Here is a 27,317-nt window from a genome sequence, read left to right on the forward strand (position 1 = left end):
AGAAGCACACCGGCCAGTGCGATCACGAGGTGCCAAGGGACCAGGTATAAGGCATCATGCAAAAAAAGAACAACACAACGATATAAGTGTGTGTATATATGTGTATATGTATATATATATACCATATTAAATGAAGGGGGAAGTGCAGAGTGGAGACCCAAGGCCCAAGTGTCGGCCAATGGAGATCCCCTCATAGAGGCGTTTAGGAGAGGAGATGGGTTAATTAGGGTGCGAGGTAGTACCGATGAAGAACACAGCTTTCCCCCAGATCCTGGATGCTTCCTCCCCCCAACTACCATGATCTGAATTCTACCTTGCAGGCCTGGATAGGACAGAGGCTGTACACTGGTACATATGAGGGCTGGAGGTACAGGGAATCCAGGGTGGATGATACCTTCAGGACCAAGGGTGTGAGGGACGATGCTGGGAGAGTGAAGGGTGAGTGGGTTGGAAAGGGGGAACTGATTACAAGGATCCACATGTGACCTCTTCCCTGGGAGAGGGACAGCAGAGAAGCGGGGAAGGGAGACTCCGGATAGGGCAAGATATGACAAAATAACGAGGTATAAATTACCAAGGGCACATGAGGGAGGGGGGAAAGGGGAGAGAGGGGAAAAAAAAAAGAGGACCTGATGCAAGGGGCTTAAGTGGAGAGCAAATGCCTTGAGAATGATTGGGGCAGGGAATGTATGGATGTGCTTTATACAATTGATGTATGTATATGTATGGATTGTGGTAAGAGTTGTATGAGTCCCTAATAAAATGTAAAAGAAGAAAAGAGAAAAAAATGATTAGGGCAAAGACTATACAGATGTGCTTTATACAATTGATGTATGTATATGTATGGATGGTGATAAGAGTTGTATGGGTCCCTAATAAAATGTAAAAAAAGAAAAGAGGAGAAAAAAATGATTAGGGCAGGGACTGTACAGATGTGCTTTATACAATTGATGTATGTATATGTATGAACTGTGATAAGAATTGTATGAGCCCCAATAAATTGTTAAAATTAAAAAAAATAAAATAAAATGTAAAATGTATATACATACATATATATATTTTTTCAGTCAAATGTGGGGTGATTCATTTGTGGATTCCCATAATCCTAAGGAAAGAAAGTCTATGAGCTGTTTAAGAAAAAAGAAGGCTAAAATGTTAGCAGGTAACTTCTCCCACCTACAAAGAGGGATGAGGCTAAGCAGAGGAGGGAGCTGGCATGGCTCACCACGGCAGCGGTAGACATGGTGTCCGTGTCCTGCAACCTGACATCTATCTAACACAGGAAATGAAAGGAGCACCCCGGCTGAGCAAATGAGAATCAGTGATAATACAGCTGTTGGCTACAAACATTTGTTTGGCATGAATCAATCTGGACTCTCCCGTAGTTTGCTTTGATGGTCTCCCTACTATCTTGTTGACTAATGATGAAATCATGGTTTGTTAATCTAACGGAATAAAGAAAACACCACAGCAAGCAAAATGCAAACTGTTTTTTCCTGTACTTTATTGAGGTTGTTTATTGTCTCTGTTTATAAGAGTCCTTTCTTATTCATTTATTAAATATTTACATGAACTGCTTATGTATTTAACTACATGAAGATAAATTAATCTTATCTTTAATCTGAGAAGCTTTGTTTGCTTTTTAAAAGTCTTTGGCTGGAGGGAAATGGAAAGCAGCCACCTCAAATAAGCTGCTATTGTTGACCATTCCAGATAGTTTGTGATGCACCAAGAAGTTCCATCTCCCTAAGGTAATCATAACAGAAGCCATGTGCAAATCCGTATTTAAATGGCATGTTCACTCGGGAAGAATCTATACCGTCTTCCAAGTTCCCTGCAACGTCTGAAAAGCAGAGATGGATAAAGAAGTGAAAACTACCCTCTGAAAGGGAGTTTGCAAGTTATGGGATCATTTGATTTGTCTGTGAACATGCCCTGCCTGCCACCACTAATATGGACAGCTGATATGGCTTTGACATTCTAGGCAAATGTTTCTCCCTCATGTTCTACTTCTGGACAAATATGTCACTCCAGAGAAGACACCAAGAGATACGCCAGAGACCAAGGATCGGTTCCTCTCTAAGTAATGGTACGCCTCTCTGAAGGGGAGAAAATATAAAATGCAAACTCTACCTGGAAAATTTACCTAAACACTTGCTCTAAGCACACTGCAATATGTCACCTCACTGTTGTGAGTACTTCTCACACTGAAACACTTCACAAGGGCACCCTTCACCCCATGCTCCTCCCATATCCCCTCTTCTCTCTTCCTCACTTCCCAATTGTGTATGTGCAACTTTGAAGATGACGGCCCTTTTAGATGTCCTGTGTCTGAAGGGACAGACTGTCCTGTTGCTAGAAAGCTGCCCTAATCAAAATGCCATGGCACTGGCGAAGAGAGAGACACGAGGACAGACAGAAACAGACTCGCGAGTATAGATAACGGATGGAGAAGCAGTCCCGCGGGAAAGGACAGTCACCTGAAGAAATGATGCTGGATCTAGTGTCACCCTAACACAGACAGGCGGAAAAGCCCTGTGAAACAACGCAACAAAGCTGTGATCCGTACCTGGCCTCCGACACAAAAATCCATTCCAAAGGTCAAGCATGAAGCTGGGCACCTTCTGGACAGTCTGCGATCGCAAGCGAGGGTTCTCTTCCGCACTACAGCAGCGGCCGAGCGGCGCAGACAGCTAGCGGTAACCTGGACATCGGCCAAAATGAGAACCCCTGCTCTTCCAAAGAGACTGTTAAGAGAATTTTCTTTAAGTAGAAATTGGGATAAACTAGTTAAATGTATACATCTAGTAAAAAACTTATATCTAGAATATATAACGAACTTTCAAAATCCAAGAATAAGAAGGCGAACAACCAATAAAATGGGCAAAGATGAAAAGACACTTCACCTAAGAACACAGATTCTTAGGTGGCAAATAGTTCTATATAAACACACTAAGAGGCTCAACAAAAGGGACTGGGCATTAAACCACCTTAAGACAACATCATCTATGTATTAAAATGAATCAAATGTAAAGGACTGGATGTATCAAATGTTGGTGAGGATGCGTAGGGGTTGGCAGCGGTTCTCAACCGTGGGTCGCAACCCATTTGGGCGCCAAGTGACCCTTTACAGGTGACGCCCAATTCATAAGAGTAGCAAAATTACAGTTAGGAAGTAGCAACAAAAGTAATGTTATGGTTGGGGGTCGCCACAACATGAAGAACTGTCTGAAAGGGTTGCGACATTAGGAAGGTTGAGAACCACTCACTGGCTTAGAGGATTGCAAGATCATGCAACCACTTTGGGAAATAATTTGACGATATGATCTAGTCATTCCACCCTTACATTTTACCCCTGAGAATGGGACCATCTGTACACACAAAGGCCTGCATACCAACGTTCACTGCACCTTTTCTTTGTAAGAGCCCCAAACTGGACACAACTCAAATGTCCGCCAGCAGGTGAATGGTTAAAGAAATGATTAAAGAAGTATGAATTGGTAATAAAAAAGAACCAACCATCGATCCGCACAAGAAGGGCATCAAAATAATTATGACATCAAATTAATTATGCTGCATGGAAGAAGTCAGAGGGGGAGGGTGCTGAGAAAATTACTGTGTGTTTCCTAAATTCTAGAAAACGCAAAGTATCTGCCGTGCCAGGTCAGTGGTCGGCGGGGTGGGGCATGAGGATGGGAATGGAGGGGCAGAGTTGAAGAGGGGAATTACAAAGGATCAATGAAAATCTTTTTGGGAGACTGGGCATGTTAGTTACTTTACCTGTGGAGACCATTTGAAGATGGATACATATGTCAAGATTCATCAAACTGATTACTTCAAACATGTGATATGCACTGCATATTAACGATACCTCAATACAGCTGTTAATAAAGCTTACATTAAACAATACAGATATTCCTTTATTAGATCATTTATATAGTATATCTTTTTTGGTGTTCTCTGTAGACTGATTATTTAAATTATGATTTACTGATTTCAAACAATTTCAAATGCATTAGGAATAAATTGATCAAAATGTGAAGTAATGAGAGTCCCAAAGAGAAAGAAAACACCAACGGTGTTGAAAACAAAGGACAGATCAGAAGCCAGGACAAGAAAATGCAATGGTTATACCTGAAAGGAAGCAACACTTTAGATTATAAATCTGAACAAGAACGTATCACATTTGTCATGGAAACTGACAGTGCTTGTTAATCCCCCTAGAACGCATAATGGAACCATTGTTTTGAAGGACTTGCTGTGCAGATAAGCCATGGAAGGCCAGTTCAGGCACAGGAGACAGCATGGGCTGTGTTCACAGAGCTGCCAAATGGTGTTCCATATGTGGGGACTTGCAGGTGGTCTGGGAAGGCTCTTATGCAGGGAAAAGTGCAAGAAAGGGAGTTAGGACGAAAGCGGAGACCAGACCATGGGTCAGCCGTAGATCTGGACCTTCTGGTGGGTGACGCAGATGTCCATGCCGACGTTAGAAATGTCTGCAGCTCAGAGAGGAGGTCATACATTTAAGCGTGCTGCTTAAGGGAAAGATCCGAACATAAAACCTGTGCTGACTCACTCATTTGATTACTTTTATACCGATAACTAAGACATTACATGGGTCAATTGGATCGTTTACTCTAAGAAGAAAATCCTTTCTATCACCGATTTCATGGAGAATTAGAGTGTGAAAGGGTGGCCAGTTTCTATCCTCAGAAACCAGTACTTATGACTTAAAAATGAGCCTCAAATCTTCCCAAAGAAATAGAAATTTTATGCACAGATAAGTGGTAAACCAACAATAAAAACGAAGAAGGAAATGTGGCCACCAAGACTGGAAAGTAAGATTTCCTGTGGAAATCACAAGCTGGCTTTCTGAAACAAACCATGGGGCTTCAAGAGACCTACGGGGACTCCTGGGGGGTAGGGTGAGCCACAGGCGGACAGGCGAGAAAGGACTACGTTCACAAGGGACTTGGGTGACGTCAGGAATCAGCTCTATGCTTAAGTCTTCTGGATGAGCCCCAGTTCCTTTACTTATGAATTCAGGGGTGCTTTTTCAGCGCATTTTTATATACAAGTGCCAGGTACACATAAGAGCATCAAAGGTTTACTGTATGAAAGAGGAATCTTATTTTTACGATTATCAAAGCTCCCCCGCTAACAACCTGCTATGCCCTTCTGCGCTTATGCCGCCAGTATACGGGGTGCAGGGATGAGAAGCAACGTAACTGGCTAGGAACAGACTGGCCAGTGGGAGAAGCAGCCACATTACTTGTTTACTACAGCTATCCTGTAGGGGCCACAGCTTCTCCTGGAGACACCATCAAAACAGAAGGGCGTTGCCGGTGATGATCAGTGCGCCTGCCTCCAGTCAGCAGTTTTAGCAGCCCGCCAGTACTGCAGCGGTTTCTTCAATGTGCGGACTTTTAGAAATAGGTGTAAACTTTCAATAACAGTTTTTCCTCTCATTGCTGAGTAACTGACAGGAGTAGCAGAATTCTTTGAACCATGACCTTGCTTTGCTAAACCGTTTCTGAATTCTCTTTCCTTCCTTACGATGTCTGGGAGAGACATTAGCACTGGGATGAAATTAGATCCAGCAGGCGACGTGACTGGGATCTGTCAGTGTACATACACACATCTTTTATTATGGGTGAGATGAACTAACTCAGAGCTGCAGCTTTTGTCTTAAATGGGCGTGGAAACACTTGTTCTCGGGTATAACCCAATGATTAGATGACATTTACAGAGCTAGTGATGCTTCAGAACTCAAAATCATAAAAGAGACCAGGCTTATGGTCAGATAAAGTTAGTGGGAGGCCCAGGACCCCAGCCCTATGTCAGCGGTCAGGGCTGGAACAGAACTCGCCTTTTGTTAGGATAATCAACCACTGTAGCTCACAGGGACCCCATTTACCCAAAGACAGAGGGCCAGGCACCCCTGAGGAGGGGCAGCAGAGACACAAGGAGAAGTGGAGGAGCCACAGTACACTGAGGGCATTGAAATGGCTGCCTTGAAACATAATGTTGCATATCAAACTCAAGGTATGCTCTGTACAGCTTCACCTAAATCACAATAAAAAGTTTTAAAAAACAAACAAACCAAGAACAGTCACGAGTAATTCTCTGACATGAATACACTAGATCTTATTAGTGAGTTTCTCTGAACCTCTTTTGCAAATATTCTGCCTTGGAATACCCTGGCCGGGGGCGCACAAGTATCTGCACTCTGAACAAACACCCACGACCCTCCCCTCTGCCACTGGGGATCACTGATGTAGCTGGTCCTTGAACAACTACCAAAAAAACACATTTTTCTGCAAAAACAAAAAACCATCTCACCCTAAACCAGATCGAGGTGAGGCAAGCTCCTTAGTGGGTGTAGATGCCACGAGCCCTCTGCTAGCTCTGTTCTCTGAGCACACTATTCTGCCTAAACATATAAACGGATTCAAAATCAGTCCATCAAAGCAAGCACGCCAGGCAATCTTCCAAAAAGCGAAACAAAACAGCAAACACTAAAAAATAACATTTATTAGAAGATAAGAAATATTTATAAAGGCCACAAAGAAAAAACAAAGTAAAACTGCCAGAAGAGAACGAGCATTTGTTTTCAACAGGCATACTGTTTACAAATGGAAATTACAGAGTCAACCAGCATTTACTGAGTTCTTAGAATGTTCCAAGCATTGTGACTGGCCCTTCCACATGCAGACTTTCTAGTAATACTCCAAGCCGTCAGTACTTACCTATAGCCCCTCCTTGATGAAAGATTAGAGATTAGAGACAAAACAATTTGCCAAAGGTCACCCAGCAGGAGAACTGGGATCTGACTCTGAATCCAGTGCTCTGTCCATTATACAACAGGGCCCAACGCACAAGGAGTTCTGCAATTTCATTTTTAAAAAACAAAACAACACTCCTAGCCAAACAATGTCTTAGACTTTACTAATCACTGCCCTGTAAAGATTCACAGCCTTGGAAATCCTAGGGAGCAGTTTTAACCTTAAGGTCAGCAGTTCAAAGCCACTAATCACTCCTGGGAAAAAAGACAAAGCTTTCTTACTCCCATAAAGAGTAGTCTCAGAAACCCACAGGGGCAGTTCGCTATGAATCAGAACCAACTGGATGTCAGTGAGTTTGGTTTTCTATGGCAGTGAATGAGTATTAGGTAGCTAAGAGTCACAAGGGACTCAAAGGGAGGGAGGTAGTGCTGAGCCCTTCAGAGACACAAGTTCATTCCACTCTCATAATCGTGTCATGAGGTAAGCAACCAACCCCAGATACAGATGGGAAATCTAAGGTCTGGAGAGAGTAAATAACAATATGAACTAAGAGAAAACCCATACAATCTTAAGGACTGCTTTTCTAATGTACTTCGGCTATCTTTTCATCCTGATTGCTCTCAGTGTCCTTTTTCTTCTTGAAAGTGGTATGTCTCTCTACTCTCCAAGTAGAGAGGGGTGTTGTAATAGTGTGTTCATTCAGGGTTTCATTCTAGCAAAGAGATGAGTGCTTTATTTTCCTCTGAGACATTCTAAAGAAAGGCTGAAGCAAAATTAACTCAAGCTGAACTAAATTAAAGCCAAAACGTCCTAAACTCATATACATTTCACTAAGTAGATCTTTTTATTCTTTCAGAATCCGACTGATCATTATTTGTTACACTTGGGAATGAACTTTGCATATGATAGGCCACTGGTAAAGTTTTGCACAAATTAATTTGGCTTGAAAGTGCCTGAAACTAATATAATCAGAAATCTAGAAATATGATTTATAGGAAATAACTGTAGGGGAAAACCTAATATTTTACTTATTAACTCATGCATATTTTTGTGCAAAATTATCAACATTAAATATTTTTACTGGAATGTTGGAATTATGTTTACCAGTTGCTGAACATCTAGTGTCCTGTTTTGGTTCACCCTGCCAAGAATTTAGAGCACTAGAACTCAGAGACACTAGCTCATTATCATGTCCCATCTGCTGTAGTTTAGGTTCTTTGGTCTGTTTTGACACCTCTATAAAACTATTCATTTCCTTTGAAAACATTTTTAAGGATATACACTAAATGAATATAAGGCCTACAGCTAAAGAGTTTAAATGCCTCATAAAAGTATAACTGTTCGGAGGTCTAAAAAAAGGCATGTATGTAGGTAAATACATTTATATATAAGGATGGAGAAATAGATCTATGTGCATATATTTATAGGCATAGTATTAAAGAAGCAGATGGACATTGTGCCTCCACTCAAGTATTCCCTCAATGCAAGAATACTTTAGTCTATTAAATTGACATTCTATGATGGCTCACCTTTCCGACACAATCGTTGAAGGCAAAGCAGGTGCATAAGCAAATGTGGTGAAGAAAGCTGATGGTGCCTGGGTATCAAAAAATATAGCATCTGGGGCCTCAAAGGCTTAAAGGTAAACAAGTGGCCATCTATCTCAGAAGCAACAAAGTCCACATGGAAGAAGCACACCGGCCTGTGCGATCACGAGGTGTCAAAGGGATCAGGCATCAGGCATCATCAGAACAAAAAAATCTTATCATTGTGAATGAGGGGGGGGGGTAGAATGCGAGTGGAGACCCAATGCTCATTTGTAGGCCACTGGAGATCCCCTTACAGAAGGGTCTCTGGAGGAGACGAGCCAGTCAGGGTGCGCTGTAGCAACGATGAAACACAACTTTCTTTTAATTCCTAAATGCTTCCTCCTCCCCCACTAGCATGATCCCAATTCTATCTTGGAAGTCTGGCTAGACCAGAAGATGTATACTGGTACAGATAGGAACTGGAAACACAGGGAGTCCAGGGCAGATGATCCCTTCAGGACCAGTGGTGTGAGTGGCGATACTGGGAGGGTAGAGGAAAGGTGAGTTGGAAAGGGGGAACTGATTATAAGGATCTACATATAACCTCCTCCCTGGGGGACGGACAACAGAAAAGTGGGTGAAGGGAGACGTTGGACAGTGCAAGATATGACAAAATAATAATTTCTAAATTGTCAAGGGTTCATGAGGAAGGGGAATGGGAGAGGGGAAAATGTGAAGAGCTGATACCAGGGACTTGAGTAGAGAGCAAATGTTTTGAGAATGATGAGGACAAAGAATGTACACATGTGCTTTACACAATTGATGTATGCATGGATTATGGTAAGAGTTGTATGAGTCCCTAATAAAATGAATATATAAAAAAAGAAAGTAAATGTTTAGAAAATAATGATGGCAACATATGTATAAATATGCTTGATACGATTGATGTACAGATTGTTATAAGAGCCTTAAGAGCCCCCAATAAAATGATCTTTATAAATAAATAAATGAAATATTGCTGGGGGAAAAAGGACAACTGTTCAGAATGAAACAAACAAAACTGTGATCACTATTGAGAAGCAACGGTGGAAATGAACATCCCATCCTGCAAGCTAGCAGCATATGCATGTATTAAGCTTTTTGAAAGTCATAGCCCTCAATCCCAGGCCTGGGGAATGATTTTGAGAACTGAACGGTACCATGATCTGCTTACTATGCGCTCATTTCAAGGAGTGCTGGTGGCACAGAGGGCTATGACTGGAGCTGGTAACCACCAAGTTACCAGTTAAAACTCACTAACTGCTCTGTGGGAGAAAAATGAGACTCTCTGCTCCCATAAAAATTTGAGTTCTCGGTGGGGGGAGGAGTGGGGAGGGAGGGAGAAAAAAAAGGAGGACCTGATGTAAAGGGCTTAAGTGGAGAGTAAATGCTTTGAAAATGATTAGGGCAAAGAATGTACGGATGTGCTTTATATAATTGATGTATGTATATGTATGGATTGTGATACAAGTTGTATGAGCCCCTAATAAAATGTAAAAAAAATGGGAAAAAATGATGATGGAAATGTATGTACAAATATGCTTAAAACAATTGATGTATGAAATGTTATGAGCGGTAAGAGCCCCCAATAAAATGATTTAAAAGAAAAAAAGATTTGAGTTCTCAGAAACCCAAAAGAACAGTCATACTGTCTTTGTTGTCAGGTGCCATCGACTCAGTTCCAACCCAGAGCAACGCTATGCAGGGCAGAATGAAACCCTGCCTGGCCCTGCACCAGCCTCGCCATGGTTCCTGTGCTAGAGCCACTGTCGCAGCCACTGAGTCTATCCTTTGGATGGTCTTCCTCTTTTTGGCTGTGCCTCTACCAGGCACAATGTTCTTCTCCAGGGCTTGATCTCTCCTGACAACATGTCCCAAGTATGTAAGATGAATTCTCGCCACCCTTGGCTCTAAGGAGCACCCTGGCTGTCCTTCTTCTAGTTGTCTTCTCTCAGAAAACAAACTCAATGCCATCAAGTCAATGCTGACTCATATCGAGCCCTCTGGGTGTTACCGAAATGGGAGCAGAAAGCTCAGTCTTTCCCCAAGGAGCTGCTAGTGGTTTCAAACTACTGACCACAGGGGTGGAAACACAAAGCATAGCCACTACACCACCAGGGCTCTTGTGCTGCTCTAGCACAATTCAAATACATCAGTTCTTCTTCAGAGTCCAACTTTCACATGCACAAATACGAGGCAACTGAAATAGCATGGCTTCGTTCAGGCATACACTAGTGCTCAAAGTAACTTCCTTGCTTTTCAACGCTTTAAAGAGATTTTGTGCAGTAGATTTACTCAATGCAACATGTCCTTTGGTCTTCTGACTGCTGCGTCTGTGAGCACTGACTGAGGATTCAAGCAAGACAAAATATGGGGCCACTTCCACATTTTCTCCATTTATCGTGATGCTACCTTTGGGTCCAGTGGTGAGGATGTGGCTCTTCTTTACAGTGAGTTGGAATCCACGCTGGAGGCCTTGATCTTTAACTTCATCAGCAAGTGCTTCAAGCCCTTCCCACTTTGAGCCAGCAAGACTGTGTTGACTGCCTAGCACAGGTTGTTATTACAGAAGACTTCCTCCAATCCCAATGCCACATTCTTCTTCACATAAGCCAGCTTCTCTGGTTATTAGCTCAGCACCCAGACTGAACAAGCACGGAGAGAGGATACAAGCCTGATGTACACCTTCCCTGATTATACACCATGAAACATTCCCTGCTCTGGTCACACAAACGCCTCTGCTGATGTCAGATGCACCTTGGCTGAAAGCAAAGAATACCAGATGAGAATTCCATACATGAGCACTATGAAGTGGTATGGAATTCTCATTCTTCTCAAGGTTACCCTTAGTATGTTATGATCCACACATTCAAATACCTTGGCATAGTCAGTAAACTACAAGTAAACACTCTCTAGTATTCTCTACTTTCTTTCTTTCTTAATTAAGAAAAGAAATTTAAAAAATCATTTTATTGGGGGCTCGTACAATTCTTATCACAATCCATACATACATTCATTGTGTCAAGAATATATGTACATTTGTTGCCACTGTCATTCTCAAAACATCTACCTTCTACTTGAGCTCTTAATATCTGCTGCTCATTTTCCTCCTCCCTCCCCACTCCCCCCTACCTCATGAATCCTTCATCATTCATATATTATTTTATTTTGTCATATATTACACTGTCTGACGTCTCCCCCTGCCCTCTTCTCTGCTGTCCCTCCCCCAGGGAGCAGGCTATACATAGATTCCTGTAATCAGTTCCCCCTTTCTACCCTACATTCTCTCCACCCTCCAGGCATCGCCACTTTCATCACTGGTCCTGGAGGAGTCATCTGTCCTGTATTCCCTGTGTTTCCTGTTGTTATCTGTTCCAATGTACATCCTCTGGTCTAGCCAGATTTGCAAGGTAGAATTGGGATCATGATAGTGGGGCGGGGGGGAAGTATTTAAGAACTAGAGGAAAGTTATGTTTCATCGTTGCTACCCTGCACCCTGCCTGGTTCATCTCCTCCCCACAACAACTCAACAAGGGGTGTCCAGTTGGCTAGAATTGGGCTTTGAGTCTCCACTCTGCATTCACCCACATTTTCAATGATATGCTTTTTTGTTCCTTGATGCTTGATACCTGATCCCTTCAACAGCTCGTGGTCACACAGGCTGGTGTGTTTCTTCCATGTGGGCTTTGTTGCCTCCAAGCTATATGGCCGCTTGTTTATCTTCAAGCCTTTAAGGCCCCAGACGCTACATCCCTCGATAGCTGGGTACCATCAGCTTTCTTCAACACATTTGCTTATGCACACGTTTGTCTTCATTGATCGTATCAGGGAGGTGGGCACCCACTGATAAGGTTTTTAGCTCTTTGATGTCTTATAACTGTTCCCTTCTGCACCTTGTGGTCAGACAGACTCATCTGCTTCTCTTCCATGTGGGCTTTGATGCTTCTCAGCTAGATGGCCGCTTGTTTATCTTCAAGCCTTTAAGACCCCAAACGCTGTATCTTTTGATAGCCGGGCACCATTAGCTTTCTTCACCACATTTGCTTATGCACACATCTGTCTTCAGTGGTTGTGTGAGGAAGGTGGGCTATTCTCTACTTTCTTACTCCACGTCCTCTTCTGAATCTGGCCGGAACCTCTGGCAGCTCCCTGTCAACGTACTGCTGCACCTGTTGCTGGATGATCTTCAACAGAATTTTACTTGTGTGTCACATTAGTGATACCATTTTATAACTTATGCATTCTGTTTGGTCACCTTTCTTTGGAGTGATTAAAAACGCTGACTCTTCAAGTCAGTTGGCCAAGTAGATTCCTTCCAAATTTCCTGGCATAGATGAGTGAGTGCTTTTAGTGCTTCATGGGCTGGCTGAAATATTTCAATTGGCATTCTATCAATCCCTGAAGCTTATTTTTCGCTGTTTTCGGTGCAGCTTGAACTTCATCCTTCAGCACCACTGGTTCTTGCTCATATGCTATTTCTTGAAACGGTACAATGGTGACTAGTTCTTCTTGGTTCAGTGACTCTATTCTTTGCAACTTTTGAAGCTTCCTGAATCATTCAATATTTTGTGCATAGAACCCCTTCAATATTGCAAGTCAAGGCTTGAATTTTTTTCTTGAGTTCTTTCAATTTAATATATGCTAAGCATGTTCCCTTTTGGTTTTCTAACTCTAGGTCTTTTCACATTTCTTTCTGAAATTTGATGTTGTCTTCTCAAGCTGCCCTCCAAAATTTTCTACCCAGTTTTTTTAGTTCATCATTTCTTTCATATACTTTAGCTATACTATAGTTAATAGCATGTTTCAGAGTCTCTTCTGACATCCACTTGGATCTTTAATTTCTTTCCTGTCTTTTTAATGAACTTTTGCTTTCCTCATGAATGATGTTCTTGATGTTCTCCCACAGCTCATGGGGTCTTCTGTCCTGTAAGGTTGCTGTTAGCCAGAATCCACTCAATGGCAATGAGGTTGAAGCATTTTGTTTTGTTTTTCGTCACCCACGGGTCCCCACAAGGGGTGTCCTTTCCTACTTTCCCAATTCTTCTAAGACTCTAGATCCTCTACCACTGCAATTCCATTTTCCCCAAGAGATGAGAGAGAAGACAGAAAGACTCGGTGCTCTCTGGTGAATGTGGAGTCACAGTGACCCTCAAAGACAGAGGAGAACTTCACCAAAGGGCTTCAAGCTGTCAATCTTTGCCGAGCAGAATATCACATCGTCTTCCCGTTGGGCAGCTGGTGGGTTCAAATTGCCAATGTTATGGTTAACAGATGACCACACTGACCACTATACCATCAGCCATTCCAGAGGAAAAGAAGACAGACCTAAATGTTTCCGTGACATGAGTATGAACAACTGTGGAATCAGGATACGGAATTATCTTTTCTGGAATACATTGCTATTTTTTAATGAAGTAGCTTTGCATTCAAATGATCTTGAACTAATGACATTTGGCCTGGATGCACACAATCATATCAAATAAGACTATTTTAACAGCCTTTATCTTGGGAAGTAACTTCAAAATCAAGACATTTTCAAATAAAATGGTGCCTATTTGTTCCCCTCTTCCTTTGTGTTCCTATATACCCACCACCTGATGCTGTTTACATATTCATAGATTATTCCTTGGCCTATAGGGGGAAGCTCATATGCCCTTGACTTTGCATTGTTGAGATCTCACACAGTGGTTGGTTTTAATTAAATGATTTATGCTATTGAAGAAGATAGCATGGATTTAAAACCTTAAGTTCCATATCAGAGGGTGTCACACAGAAGTCCTACTACGTACTAGGTACGAAATGAGATTTTTTTTAATGCTAAAGATGGAATTTAAAAGTGAATTTTAGGATAAAAGTTTTCATCCTCAGATACTTTAGGGAAAATAAATGTTTTCCCTATTGTTTAGGTTGCTTCTCAGATGAAGGCCTAAAGGCAGCGATCTTTGTTTTTTCCTTCCCAACTACAGCATGCAGTGTCTTGACAAGGGAATGGCTGGGATGACCCAAGAGGCCCCACAAAATGTGCCGACCACATGGAGTTAACTTAGGAATGACGAAGACACAGCCACACTTTCTGGAGCCAGTTTACAAGGCACTTCCTGGCTAGCAACACCCCGATTCTTTGTCCTCCTTTAGCAATACTCAGGGGGGTGTAGTAAGGCAAAGCCACTCACGGAGAGGAACCACTTGAGCAGGATTTAGCAATGAATTTGTTGTAAACTGGGCACACAGTGGAAACCGAGTAGGCACTGGGTCTCTCAGTAATTCAATCTTACTTCCTCATAATTCGGTATTTCTGACCATCCTTTCAACAGAGCATATCCCACATGATCATTCTTTCCAAGTGCTCTCTTTGTCCAGGTTCCCTCCTTCTACGGGATGGTGTACAATCCCTCAGTCAAAGAGGCAATGAGGTACAGTGTTTTGCGTCTGACCCAGTTCTACAACTTACGAATGTGTGAGCATAGGCAGGGATTTAACACCTCTCAGCCTCACTCTTGTTAGCTGTGCATCTGCCACAGCTGTGAAGATGATGTACACGAAGCACTTAGTAGGGCTGGCACGCAATATTAACTATTAATACACATAAAATCTTCTACACTTTAAAAACAAATTTTAATACCATTAGTGAGCTATAATTCACATACCATAGAATTCATCCTTTGGAAATAGAAAATTCGGTGGTTTTTAGTTTATTCACTGCATTGTTAAATTTCTACACTGCACATGGAACAGGAACACCAACACAGAATATGGTGGGCTCACTGAGATGATGAAGCAAAAATCAAAGGTCATCGAGGCTGAAGTAATTACAATTTGAGTGGCTGCAAAGTGGATGAGCCAAATGAGGTCCTGAAAAACCCAGAGTCCCTTTGAAATCTTTGACTGAACGCTAAACTGGAAAAAGGATGGAACTACTCTAGGAGACAAGGGGGGGAAATCAGGTACATAAAGGTGGAATAATTCCCAGAATTCATACAGATGAGAGACATTTGAGTTCTTGCCAGAAATGGTAGAAAGACCTCCTTGTAAACATAAAGACATCCAGTAGAAAACCCAGAAGGACTGCGACATAGCTGCAAGAATAAACTAGCTCTACTCCCTGCCATCAAGTTGATTCTGATTCAGAGACTCTCCATGTGAGGAGAGCTACTCTACAGGGTTCCCAAAACTGTGCATCTTCACGGGAGTAGGCTGCCACACATCTTTTTCTGACCGAGTCGCTGGAGGCTGTGAACGACTGACCTTAAGCCACTGCACCAGCAGGGATCCTTAAACTCCTAGCAGAGCTTTAAAATAACCCTTAACAGGAACAGGTTAAACTGAAAGTGAATGCCTTTGTCCGGAAAAAAAAAATGCTTAACACTTTTTAAAGAGACACAACAAAATCCAGATGCTCAATAACATAATGTTCACAATACCTCGCATACTTTCACAATTGACAAGGGTGCAAAGAAGCAAAATATTATGACTATGAAAAACATACCAACAGTAATAGATGGAGAAAGAATAGATTTAAAATGAACAAGGATGTTAAAGCTGGTATTACGTAGCTGCTCAGAAATGTAAAGGAAAACCAACAGCAGGAGAAAGGAAATGTAAGGTTAGGAAAGAACCCCTGGAATTCCTAGAGCTTAAAAGTATCTGAAATGAAACACTCACTGGGTAGGCGTCCCAGCAAGGTAAGCATTCATAAAACCAGAGGACTTGAAGATAGCAACGAAGGCTATGTGGATGAAAACCCAAAGACAAAAAGGCTGAACATAATCAGCCTCGCGTGAACACAGAGTGCCAGTGGCCTGCGGAACAACAGTAAGGGATCTCGCATGTATGCATTCTAGGTCCCAACACAAAGAGGTAAAAACATAGCTGAAGAAATCGTGGTCAACATTTTTCCAAATTTGATGAAAACCATTAATTTGCAGGTTTAAAAATTTCAATGAACTCCAAGCAGGTCAAAGGCCAACAAACCTATGCACACGTACATCATAAGGAAAAGGCTAAAAACCAGCTTTAAAATTCCTCAAAGCAAACGCCAGGAATCCGTAGCAGGTATAATGGGGCAAAGATAAGAGTGACTTCTGGATTCTCCTCAGACACTGTGCAAGCCAGGGGAAGGAATGTCGAAGCTCAAACCAAGCCCACTGCCACTCCAACGCCCAGGCGCCCCACAGTGCAGCGGAGAGGTGAAGCAGAAGAGTATTTTTCACAGGCTTAAAGTAAACCACACCAAAGCAAAAGAGGCTGTTAAATTAGAATTCTCTACTCAGAAAAGGCAATCATTGAAAATACAGACCGGGCAAAGGCATTCTGGGATAACAGAGAATTTGTCAACAACGGACTTGCACAATCAGAAATGTTAAGGGAAGGTTTTTGCACAGAAGAAAGATGTTACTAGGAGGGAACTTGGGCCGCCAAAGAAGCAAGCCAGAATGACACATGGGTAAATGTAGAATAATTTTGTTTTCTCATTTTAGAAATATTCTCTACCAGATAATTGATGTTTGAAGTAAAAATTCTTAGCAGTGCCGCAGGGTTTGCAACACTTATAGAAGAAAAATGAACAACAACAATATTAAAGAAGGATGGTAAATAGAAGAATAATTCCATAACGGATTTACATTATATGTAAAGTAGCACACTAATAACTAATGAGAGAACCATACATCTTATAGAAACACAGAATCAACCAGTTAAAAAAGAGGTGTAAGTAATCATTCAAAAAATATAAAATGGAGTCCTAAAATGAATATTGAAACCATTTGATCCCCTACCCCAAAGAAGGTAGAAAAGGGAGTAACAAAAACAAAAATAGCCCAAAGTAGATGGGACAAGTAAAAAGCAAATATCAAGACAGGGATTTTCAACCTGATCACTTCAGTACTTAAACTAAACATTCAACAACAACCATAAAGTGCAGGCATAAGGCAGCACAAATGATATTTGTCCATTTATATGAAATTGTATTGCCCTAGAATGAATTTCAAGTCACATCGACCTGGTAGAATTTCTGAGCTGTAAATCTTTACAGGAGAAAACAGCCTTATAGTAGACAAATAATGAGTCTAAACCCAGAAATTTTTACATATAGAAGCATGCCATATAATGCTCTTTTCAAATGAGTTGCAAAAGAGTAGATTGTTTGATAAATGATGCTGAAATAGCTGAACACTCATTTATAAGAAATACATAGACTGAATCTTTCATTATATGTGAAAATAAACTCCAAGCAGGTTAAAGATTTAAACAAAAACAAAGCCATAAAATTATTGAAAAACTTTTTCAAAGTCTTAAAGAAAATGTTCAGGACCATTTGTGTAATTGTGAAGTGGTTTCTTTAAAGAGCCAATAATAAAACACAGAAATCATTCAGACAAAGCCTGAGCTAAGTGACCATGAATTCTCCCAGGACCCACCACTCTTCCTTTTCCGGTAGTGGCCTGACCCAGAAAACCACACAAAATCATGCAAATCAAGAGAGCCGAATCTCTGGGTCCATTTTAAGAACACTCGTGAAACTGCCTAGGTCACCAAGCATATGCATATACAGAAAGCTACCCAACATTTGAAAGAGGTCACATTGTAGAAGCAGTGGTGCCGTTCCGCACGTTACAATGGTGGAGTTGGTAGGTGAGGGAAGTGGTGGGGTGGAGGCGCTAGACCCAGGGTCAGTGGCCCCCCAAAAATAGTGCTGAATTTTTGCTGCACATGCTTTAAAATGCAGAGAGTAATGCTGAACTGAAGGGTTTAGATGTGGACTCACGGGTCTTTGAACACATCCAATTGAATGCTGACCCTACGATGTTCCACCAGCCTTACGGAGCTCGTTGTTGGATAAACCCATGTAAGAGCTCTCCACCTGCCACATTGAAATGATTCTTACTGAAGAGGAGCAAATTGTTACTAAAACAGAAGAGGAGGATGCACAGAAAATCATATCCCAGAAGACGCTGAAGAAGCAAAAACTATGGCTTAGGAGTAAATTAGGCTTAAAATAAAAGTTAAAAAAAGAAACTGAATGATATGTCTACTTATACATTGAACACTTATGCACAGCAAACAGCATTATCAAAATAAACACCTCAAAACAGAATGCAACAAATTGGGAATAATATTTGTAAATTCCTCATCAAACAAAAGAGAAGCAGCACATAAATAGATTGTATAAATAAAACTATCACTCTAATGTAGTCTCGGTAATCAAGTAAAAGTATAAGCATCATTTAGTTTGCAAGTACACCTCAGACAACAAACAAGACTAGCTCTCAGCAAACACACATAAAAACTCAATCATCTCCCCAACTATACATTTATAATTTGCACTTAAGTTTATTAGTCAACATCTAAAGAATTTTTAAAACATTTATTATTTTACCTAGCTACCAGTAACTTGGAAGGAATTAATGAAATCAAGTCAGTAGGCCCACCTTGCCCAATATGGTAGCCATGAGCCACATATGGCTATAAAGCACTCAACATGTAGCTAGTCTGAGTTACTATCAATGTAAAATATAAATATAAACTATAAACCATCTTTCAAAGACTTCATATGAAACAGAATGTAAACTAGCATGTGAATATTTCATATTAATTTATTTTAGAAACGTTATACAAAACATTAAGTTTCACTTGTATCTATTTGTTTATTGTGGCTAACTGCAAATTCCAGATGACGTACGTGCCTCTCTCTCTCACTAGATTTCTTCCTGGCAGTGCTGCCCTAGATCCACAACATTCTTTGATCTGCGCTGATGTCACCTAGTTTCTACCTGAAACAACCATTCAGCCCTTTATTCTCTCTGTTACTTGTATCAAAGCCTTTTAGAATAATTTTTATAAGCAATCTCTCTAAGCATATTTGTGATGTTTTCAAGGGTTGGAAAGCTAGGAGCTTCTGGTCTACTGCCTAGTTTAGTATGGCCTATGGACTACGAATGGCATTCTCTTTTATCAAATGGAAAAAATAATAATTATAATGCTATCGCATGCTATAGAAAAGTCACATAAAGTTCAAATTTCAGTATCCGTAATAAAATTTTATTGAAACACATCTATGTTCATTAGTTGATGCACAGTCTAATGCTATTTCTTACACTGCCCTTGAGCAGATTCTGCCTAGAGATCAGACTGGGCTGCTGAGGACAAAGATGAATGAATGTTCAAGCTTACTAGCTTCTCAGTGGAAGGAAGATGAAGCTGTCTGTGCCCAACAAGATTTATAGTACTGATTACCCTATAGGTTCACTGTGAGTCTGAATCAATTCCAGGAGTGGGTTTGGGTTTAGGCATCGCTCCTTCTGTGCTATAGGGCACAGTTGTTGCAATAGAGATCACATTGTCCAGAAAGCCTAAACTATTCTCTGACTTGGTGTAGAAAAAAACCCGTTCAAGAGGTAGAGAGCCTGCCCAGAGCCAATGAACCCCATCTATCACCCCCTTTTATATGCACATCTTAAAAACCACTTTGACACAAGAGACCTCTCCTCATCTGGGGTACGCTTCGCAAGAAGGGGCGGCGGGGTGGGAGGTGCGGGAGAACCATTTAGTTGCTGCCACCCCAAATTAACAGACACTCCTACAAGCGTGATAAGTGAACCTTCCTGGAAATTCCAGTCAAGATGTGGGGAGAGGGGCATGTATGTCTTGGAGAAGGGAATTACACTTCTGTTGATGGGTAAACCAGGTGGGGCAACCTCCTGGGGGGTGGGGGACGCAAACAGTACTTATACAGAACCCAAGAGGAGACTATGCCCAGTACCATGCTCCTAATTGGACACGTTTGAGCTAGTTTCTGTCCAGCCCTTAGTGACTCAAGCTATGTGCTATCAAACTGGGGCTTCAGACTCTTGTCCTTTCAAGCGGCAAAACATCCTCCATAGGTCGCCCTTGAAGAATTTGATGTGAAAACCCCACCCAGCAAACTGGTCTTTACTCAAACTCACTGATAGCAGATGTAACATAAAACTTCATCATTCCAGCTCCCTTGGACCCATTTTAAAGTTGTTTCAGTTTTACTATTTTCTGCTTTCTTTTCTATTGAGGTTTGTCTATATTTTGCCTATTCCTTAGTTTTTTTCATTTGTTTGCTTCCTGGTTGTGTTTTGTATGATTTTCTTTTTATGAAATCCAGAGTAGGTAAGTCTATTGAGACAGTAACTTGATTAATAATTATCTAAGGGCATGGCAAAGGAGGTTGGGGCCAAAAAGGGAGCTGGCAACAATGAGTACACGGGGGTGGGGGGTGGGGGTGGGGGGTAAGTTCTGAAATTGATTGCACAACTCTTCTTAATATGACTGAGAAAATTGTACGATACGTCAAGTATATGCCAATAAAATGACTTTAAACAAAGGAAAAGCTGCTGACCCTCCTATATATAATCCCTATTTTCTGTAGGGAACAGGAGGGATAGTTAGTTACAGAATAACAAGAAAGAAGAGATGAGTTTGGATTTCCAGCCTCCTCGCTTGTTTCTGACATGATTGTTCTTGGTTCGAGAAAGTTAACCGAGACAAGCTCTTCTGACACATAAGTTACACACAGGTTACACAGCACAAGTATTTCGAGCTCCGTGAGGTCAAATGGTGCCTCTGCCCTCACCTTCGGGGGTGTTCTAAGGCACCACTGTTGTCCTTTGAAGGCTGGCGTACTCGCTGCTCTTTTGATAGCCAGTCTTTGGACACAAATTTATTTTTCTTCTAAACTGAACCAAATTCACTGCCATAGAGTCTATGCCAACTCATAGCCACCCTATACAACAGAGTAGGAAAGCCCATGAGCGTTTTGGAGACTCTTCACGGGAGTAGAAAGGCCCGTCGTTCTCCTGAGGAGAAGCTGTTAGTTTTGAACTGCTGACCTTGCAGTGAGCAGTCCAATGCACAGCTCCGATGCCACCAGGGTTCCTTCTTTGCATATGAGAGGACTTCAAAAATTCAGTTGAAAAATGGAATGAAAAGGCAATCACATTTTCCCATAAGCTTTCTGAAACATCTGCCTAGCTCTATGCCCATTTGCACGACGGCTTCTCAGGTACATACCTCAGTGGACCCCGTGAATGCAATCTTGTCTATGCCAATGTGAGAAGCTATGGCTGCCCCAGCGGTAGGCCCGTATCCTGGCAAAATATTGATGACTCCTGGTGGGAAACCAGCCTAGCAAAACACAACGAGAGGAAGGCCAGCTTGTGAGAGCTGCGGAAGCACTTTAAATCAGGTCCGCGCCAGTAGGCCTCCCCGGCCCGGGGGCCAGAGGCCCTCCTCCAGCCAGGTCCTCTTACCTCCTTGATGAGGGCTCCCATGTAGAGCGCGCTGAGTGGCGTCTGTTCCGCTGGCTTGATAACGACTGTATTGCCGCAGCACAGAGCAGGAGCGATTTTCCAGGCAAACATCAGCAGGGGGAAGTTCCACTGCACGGGAAAAAATCCAAGATGGATAGATGGAAAAAAAAATTCCTCCACAACTGTTTTCAAGCTGTGACTTCTCAAATTTCTTGGGCTAGTCCACAATGTAAATCTCATCCACCACAATGTATAGAGGCTTGGACTTTTAATCACCGCATTAGGAACAGACTAACATGGACTCGGAAAATCTTTTTTTTTTTCTGTCTGGCAAATCACAAATCTCGTGGTGAAAGAGTTTTTTTAATTTCTTTTTTAGTTTTGGATTGCTGATATTTTATATATATTTTAAAGTAGACTTTTTAACTTTAATATGAAATTTTTTTTCTTGTACTTAACATTGTAAAAGCAGAATAGTCACACTGGCATGAAGTCTCTTCAATGTGGAAGAACAAAAGAGGAAAGTCTAACGGTGAATGACGTTTATACCAGCGCGCATTTGAATGGAGCATTTTTTCTTCTATGTTCGAGTACTGTCACAAAGGGAACTCTGGTGGTGCAGTGGTTAAGTGCTCATTTGAGAGCCAGAAGGCCAGCAGTTTGAACCCAGCAGCGGCTCCATGGGAGAAGTATGTGGCAGTCCGCTTCCATAAACATTACAGCCTCGGAAACCCACTTGGGCAGTTGCCCCGAGCCAAGGAGTGGCTGTAAGTGGGAATTCACTCTATGGCAAGGGGTTTGGTTTGACTGCCACAAAGTATACATGGTTAGGGAAAGTAAAGTACATCTACTGACAACTTTGTAAAAATTGTATTTTCTCTGTTTCTTCTACTATAAAGTAAGCTATGGAGTCTAAATTATATTTAGGCGAGGATATAACTTTTAGTCCAAAAATTCTTTTAGAACAAAAAATGGTTCTAAAAGGATAATAAGCTTGTGTTGTCCTAAGTTCAGGCATAAGCTTCACCACGATCAGGTGTCATTGATAATTTCATTAAGAAAGAAAACAGAAATCTTGGTCCTCTGGCCTCAGCCCCTGACCACAATGTGTTTCAGCCTGAAGCATCTCAGCTGCCATCCGTGAAGGCCTCGCATGGGCCCTGGCAAGCTTGCAAAAATATACAAGTGTCTTGCCTTCACCAAACACCCAATTTCTTTTCCCCTTAGTTGTTTATAAACTTGGGAGACCACAGTGATGTTTTAATTCCATCTACAGTATATAAATCTTGGAGACCAGTAATTGAGCTGGGGCTGGCTGACAAGTAGCTCTTGTCCTGTCAGTGAGAGCTGTATCTCTGAAAGTCGGAGCAAAGGCAAAGGCGGGTTTGAGTCCCTAGAATCAAGGTCTGGGAATCTCACCCCTGCTCAGTGCCAAATAGGATTTCCCAGTTTAAGAGCATAGGGACTAAAGGATACCTCTCATTTTCCGTTTCTACTCTCAAATATATTTCACAGTTAACTCCAGCTTGTAGATCATACACAAATATCTATGCCTACCAAAAACTCTTTAGCCCCCAAAGCTAGGGATTATCTTGTTTTGTTCTCCTAGAGCTTGACAAAAGGACATTCCTGCCATAACGATTAGCTAGGACTTTTAGAAGATCCAGTGATGTGTTGTATAGTGCCAAGGGGGTGCATGAGAAAGAGAGGGGGGGGGGGGAAGGACAGCGTTTAACGTTCCAACCCAAACATTCAGCACTGCATCTACTTCCCTTTACAAGGCACACAACAGCCCGGCATGGTTTCAATTACGACCGTGACTCTCATTGTACTGCTGTGTCTTCATAGCATCATCTATCTACATTCTTATGAAAAGAAACAGTTGGAAAGAATGGAATTAAAAGACCATATAAAATAATAAGCCTGGAAAGATGATGAGTCACAGTTCTAAAAAATAAACAAGCAAATATAACAAAGCATTAATTTTCCATAAGCAGGATGGACATCCAAAACTATGGGCAAGTTATTAATAAACCGTGCTTTGCTTTGCTTATTTTAATCATGAGAATTCCATGACTTGGGAACTCAACTCCTGGTAACGGAGCTGAAACCCTATTAACCTGTTCAAATAAGCATTTGCAGGAAGGCTGTTAAAGATATGTCAACAACATGGGCTCACGGTTTTTTTAACTTTTCAGTAATGGAAAACACACATCGCTGAGGTCCATGTTTTATGTGTCTTTAAGGGAAGAGATTCAAATGAAAATAAATACAAGGCGTGAGGAGACACACTCACCGGGATAATCTGTCCACACACGCCGATGGGTTCGTGTCTTGTGAAGGTGAAATAGTCTCCATCTGAAAGAAACGAGCCTGGTCACCTCCGAGTGGAAGGAAAAGACAAAAGGGAGGGGAGGAAACATGGCGGGCAACACAAGTATAGAAAATGGTGGGGCAATATAATATCCCATTCTATTCTGCCTGAAAGCTGGCATGATACGACCGTACCATGCACCAGCTTGGAGCAGGGTGCTCTGGGATTTGGCTCTCAGAAGCCCGGACAGAGTCCTAGGGAAAGCCTCAAAGGCAGAAACGTAGACAAAGCTCACACTGGAAATCCTCTGAGGAGAAAAAAGCCGGTAGTTTGTAAACCGTACGTTAAGGATCAAATTGATGGTTCTATGTGGAACAGTTTATTTTAAAACTGAGGTACCTTAAAATTTTGAAGTGACACTCTGAAATATTAAAAACAAAAGCCAAGTAAAGTGACATACCAGTACATTTAAGATGCTGGCTGTGCTAGTGCGAGATGTTTTGTAGCTTGATCCAAGTGTCAAGATATACTTCCTGGGTGCTGGTGGGACACAGGCACATCCAGGGTGACAGAAAGAGGGCACCAGACTACTTCAAAGAGAACGCTGTGCATCCCCCCAAAGCCTCTATCCCCAAACTAGCCATGGGGATGAAGAAGCCTTTTGTATCCCTAAGGGCTAAAAGGAAATGAGTTTGAGGGAGACTTAATAAAAAATTGTGTTTGTTTGTTTGTTTTCCATTTGTTTGAGGTTTATGGGAACCGCTGTTTGGAAGAGAGTGCTGAAAAAGAGAGTCCTTAATGCTGTCCTGAGTTTTCCTACGCGAAGCCACAGGCAGCGGAGACCGTTGGCCAGGTAGTCCAAATGCACATTCTTTCTAGGAACATGCCATTCTTTTCATCTAAGCAGCTACGTAAAGTCACCATGGAATAGCTTTTTAGCATTCTGGCTTTTCCTTTTCAGCATCTGGTAGTGTTATTAGGCTTTCCCCTCTATTGACAACTAACTCCCTGGTCACTGCATTAATCTTTGTCTTCTCTCCTGATAGCAGTCTCTCCGGGGAAAGTGCAGAGACTCTGAGCTGGGGTTCAGGAAGAGCGTACTAGTAGGGGTGGAGATGAAGGCAGGGGCAGGAGGAGTGTGTGCAGACTGAGAACAGAAATGATGGGAATTATTTGGATCATTCATTCTTATCTGTCCAACACATCTAAATTACCATTATTTGTCACAGAATAATTTTCATTAAATTCAAAATCATGCAGTTTTAAACGGCTAAATTCAAGGTCTCTTCTATCAATCTCTGATATCTAGTCCCTATTCCCAGAATTAACTATTACCTGTTGCTGGAGTATCTTTTCAGAAAACTTAACTCTTCACATACCAGTCCTTTTATACTTGCTTTTTACATACCTTCCCCATAAATAGAATTCATTATCCATGTGATTTATTTGTACTTTTATTGACATTTTTATCAGTGCCTGTAGCTTATTTTACCTGTTCAATAAGTATGGGACGACTGTAACTCTCCTGGTGACCAGAGGCCCTTTCTGGTTTAGGCTGTCATAAATAGTGCCGGCAGTAGATCTAGGAAAGGTAGGGGTCAAGCTGTATGTGCTTTACATATCTTGATAAATATCACCAAATTACCCTTTCAAAAAGCCGAACAATTCATGATTCCAGCAACAAAATTTTCCATGTCTTTTTTAACACTGGGCCTTTTCTTGTGTTAAGTGCTCTATGTGGGTGAATATCTCTTCATGTTAATTTTCATATTTCAATTTCTTTCTTCATATGTGTACCATCTTTCTCCCATGGGCTTGCTCATCTTTGCACTGCCTGGCTGGAAAAGCTCTATGCATATCCAAAAAATATGCTTTTGATATGTGTTGAAAAAGTTCCCCCCAATTTGGTGCTTGCCTTTCGACCCTGTTTTATGTCTATCCTTTAAACTGGAAAAAATTAGGAAGCAAGGAGAAGCCAGTGACTACGGGAAGGGACTTGCATTAGACACTCTACTGCAACCACAGAAATAGGCCACTGTGTGGAAATGGTCTACACCATGGCAACAAGAAGTCTGAGTAACATTACTTTAACTGGATTTCTGTGTTGGCCTTGTAGACCGGCAACTCAAGAATTGAAAACACCCATTCTTTGCAGCAGTGTATATTACCACTCATCTTCAACTTGTATGACCCTGGAAAGGTGAAATTTGTTTTTAACAAGGAAATACTTACACCTAACATCTGTAATTAGGCAAAGGTGGTGGATTACAATCACAGACAATAGAACTAGAGGGTAATGTCAAGATGGAGTGTAAAGGAGCCGAGGGGAAATGGGGAGCAAGAACTGAGAGGGGAGCATGGGTGTTGACAGCATGCTACTTGTACTGCGTGGAGGAAAGCGGTCTGGGGCGGTGTCTCTCCGCGGCCTATGTGCACCCCAGACACCCGAAGATCTTGCTGACTGCGTTGTCACTGAGCAGGCCTGCGGGCTGCACTCTCACAAGTGCCCACCCCACACCGTGAAGCGAGAGGGCAAGGATCCCGAGGATGAGGGAGTCAGGATGGCCGAAAGTTGCTCTACAGTTGTCTGACTTCATTCTGACTCACTTGCTTTTTTGATTTCTACTAACTCTACTAATTTACCATTTGAAAAGAACTGGAATGGAGGAGAATCTAATCAGTATTTTTCATATTCTCAAGCCAGAGAAAAACCATGATTTATTTCTATAGGCCCTTACAAAATGCTCATAACAACTGAATAAAATACAGCAACTAGTATTAGTTTATACATGAGGAAAATGAGGCCCAGAGAGGTTCGGCTGTGACTTCTGGACTTAGATTTGGATGTTCAGACTTCTAGTTCGTTGTTCATAAGACTATGTTAAAGGTCGTTTTGTGAAGATGACTGCAAATCACAGAATCAGAGTGTAACGTCAAGGCAGCATGCAACTGAGGTTTTAAACTGACCAAAAGAAAGGACCTGCTTCTGAAGAAGGGTGATGAGGGTCCTCGTGGGCGCAGAGAGCTCCCACGGGCTCAAGCACTGTAGGCTATAAACAAACTGTAAGTACAGAGGACAGCTCTTGTTCCTTCAGACGCAGGCGCCCAGAGCGCACTGCTCCGCCTCTGCGGCTGGGCTGAGTAGACTAGCAGGTGCCGAGGGGGCTTTCTTTCCCTCTCGCTCGCTGCTACTGAAGATCGTGTGCGTAGCAGTACTCTTCCTGACTAGAAGAGACGTGACAGCCCATTTCTCTACCTTTCACGTTGGTCATGCTTTCGAAATATGGGAGGAGAACTTAAAATGTTGCTGTCTTTTCTTCAGCTTTGGGTTATAACCTCACTAGCCGGATAGGATAAAAAGCTCCCATCCAAACTC

At 41.9% G+C, this 27,317-nt stretch overlaps 1 protein-coding gene across 1 annotated transcript in view; it reads right to left on the bottom strand.

Annotated features, from left to right (window-relative positions):
- The window catches only part of ALDH1A2 (aldehyde dehydrogenase 1 family member A2), a 121,460-nt gene that overhangs the window by 35,357 nt on the left and 58,786 nt on the right, over positions 1-27,317 (bottom strand). The window contains exons 5-7 of the mRNA XM_075531970.1: positions 23,924-23,985; positions 21,628-21,756; positions 21,389-21,502 (exon numbers count right to left, since the gene is read on the bottom strand). Coding sequence (XP_075388085.1) covers positions 21,389-21,502; positions 21,628-21,756; positions 23,924-23,985 — 305 coding nt within the window. The remainder of the gene's footprint in view (positions 1-21,388; positions 21,503-21,627; positions 21,757-23,923; positions 23,986-27,317) is intronic.

This window comes from Tenrec ecaudatus, chromosome 14, assembly GCF_050624435.1.
Source record: "Tenrec ecaudatus isolate mTenEca1 chromosome 14, mTenEca1.hap1, whole genome shotgun sequence".
Taxonomy (NCBI): Eukaryota; Metazoa; Chordata; class Mammalia; order Afrosoricida; family Tenrecidae; genus Tenrec; species Tenrec ecaudatus.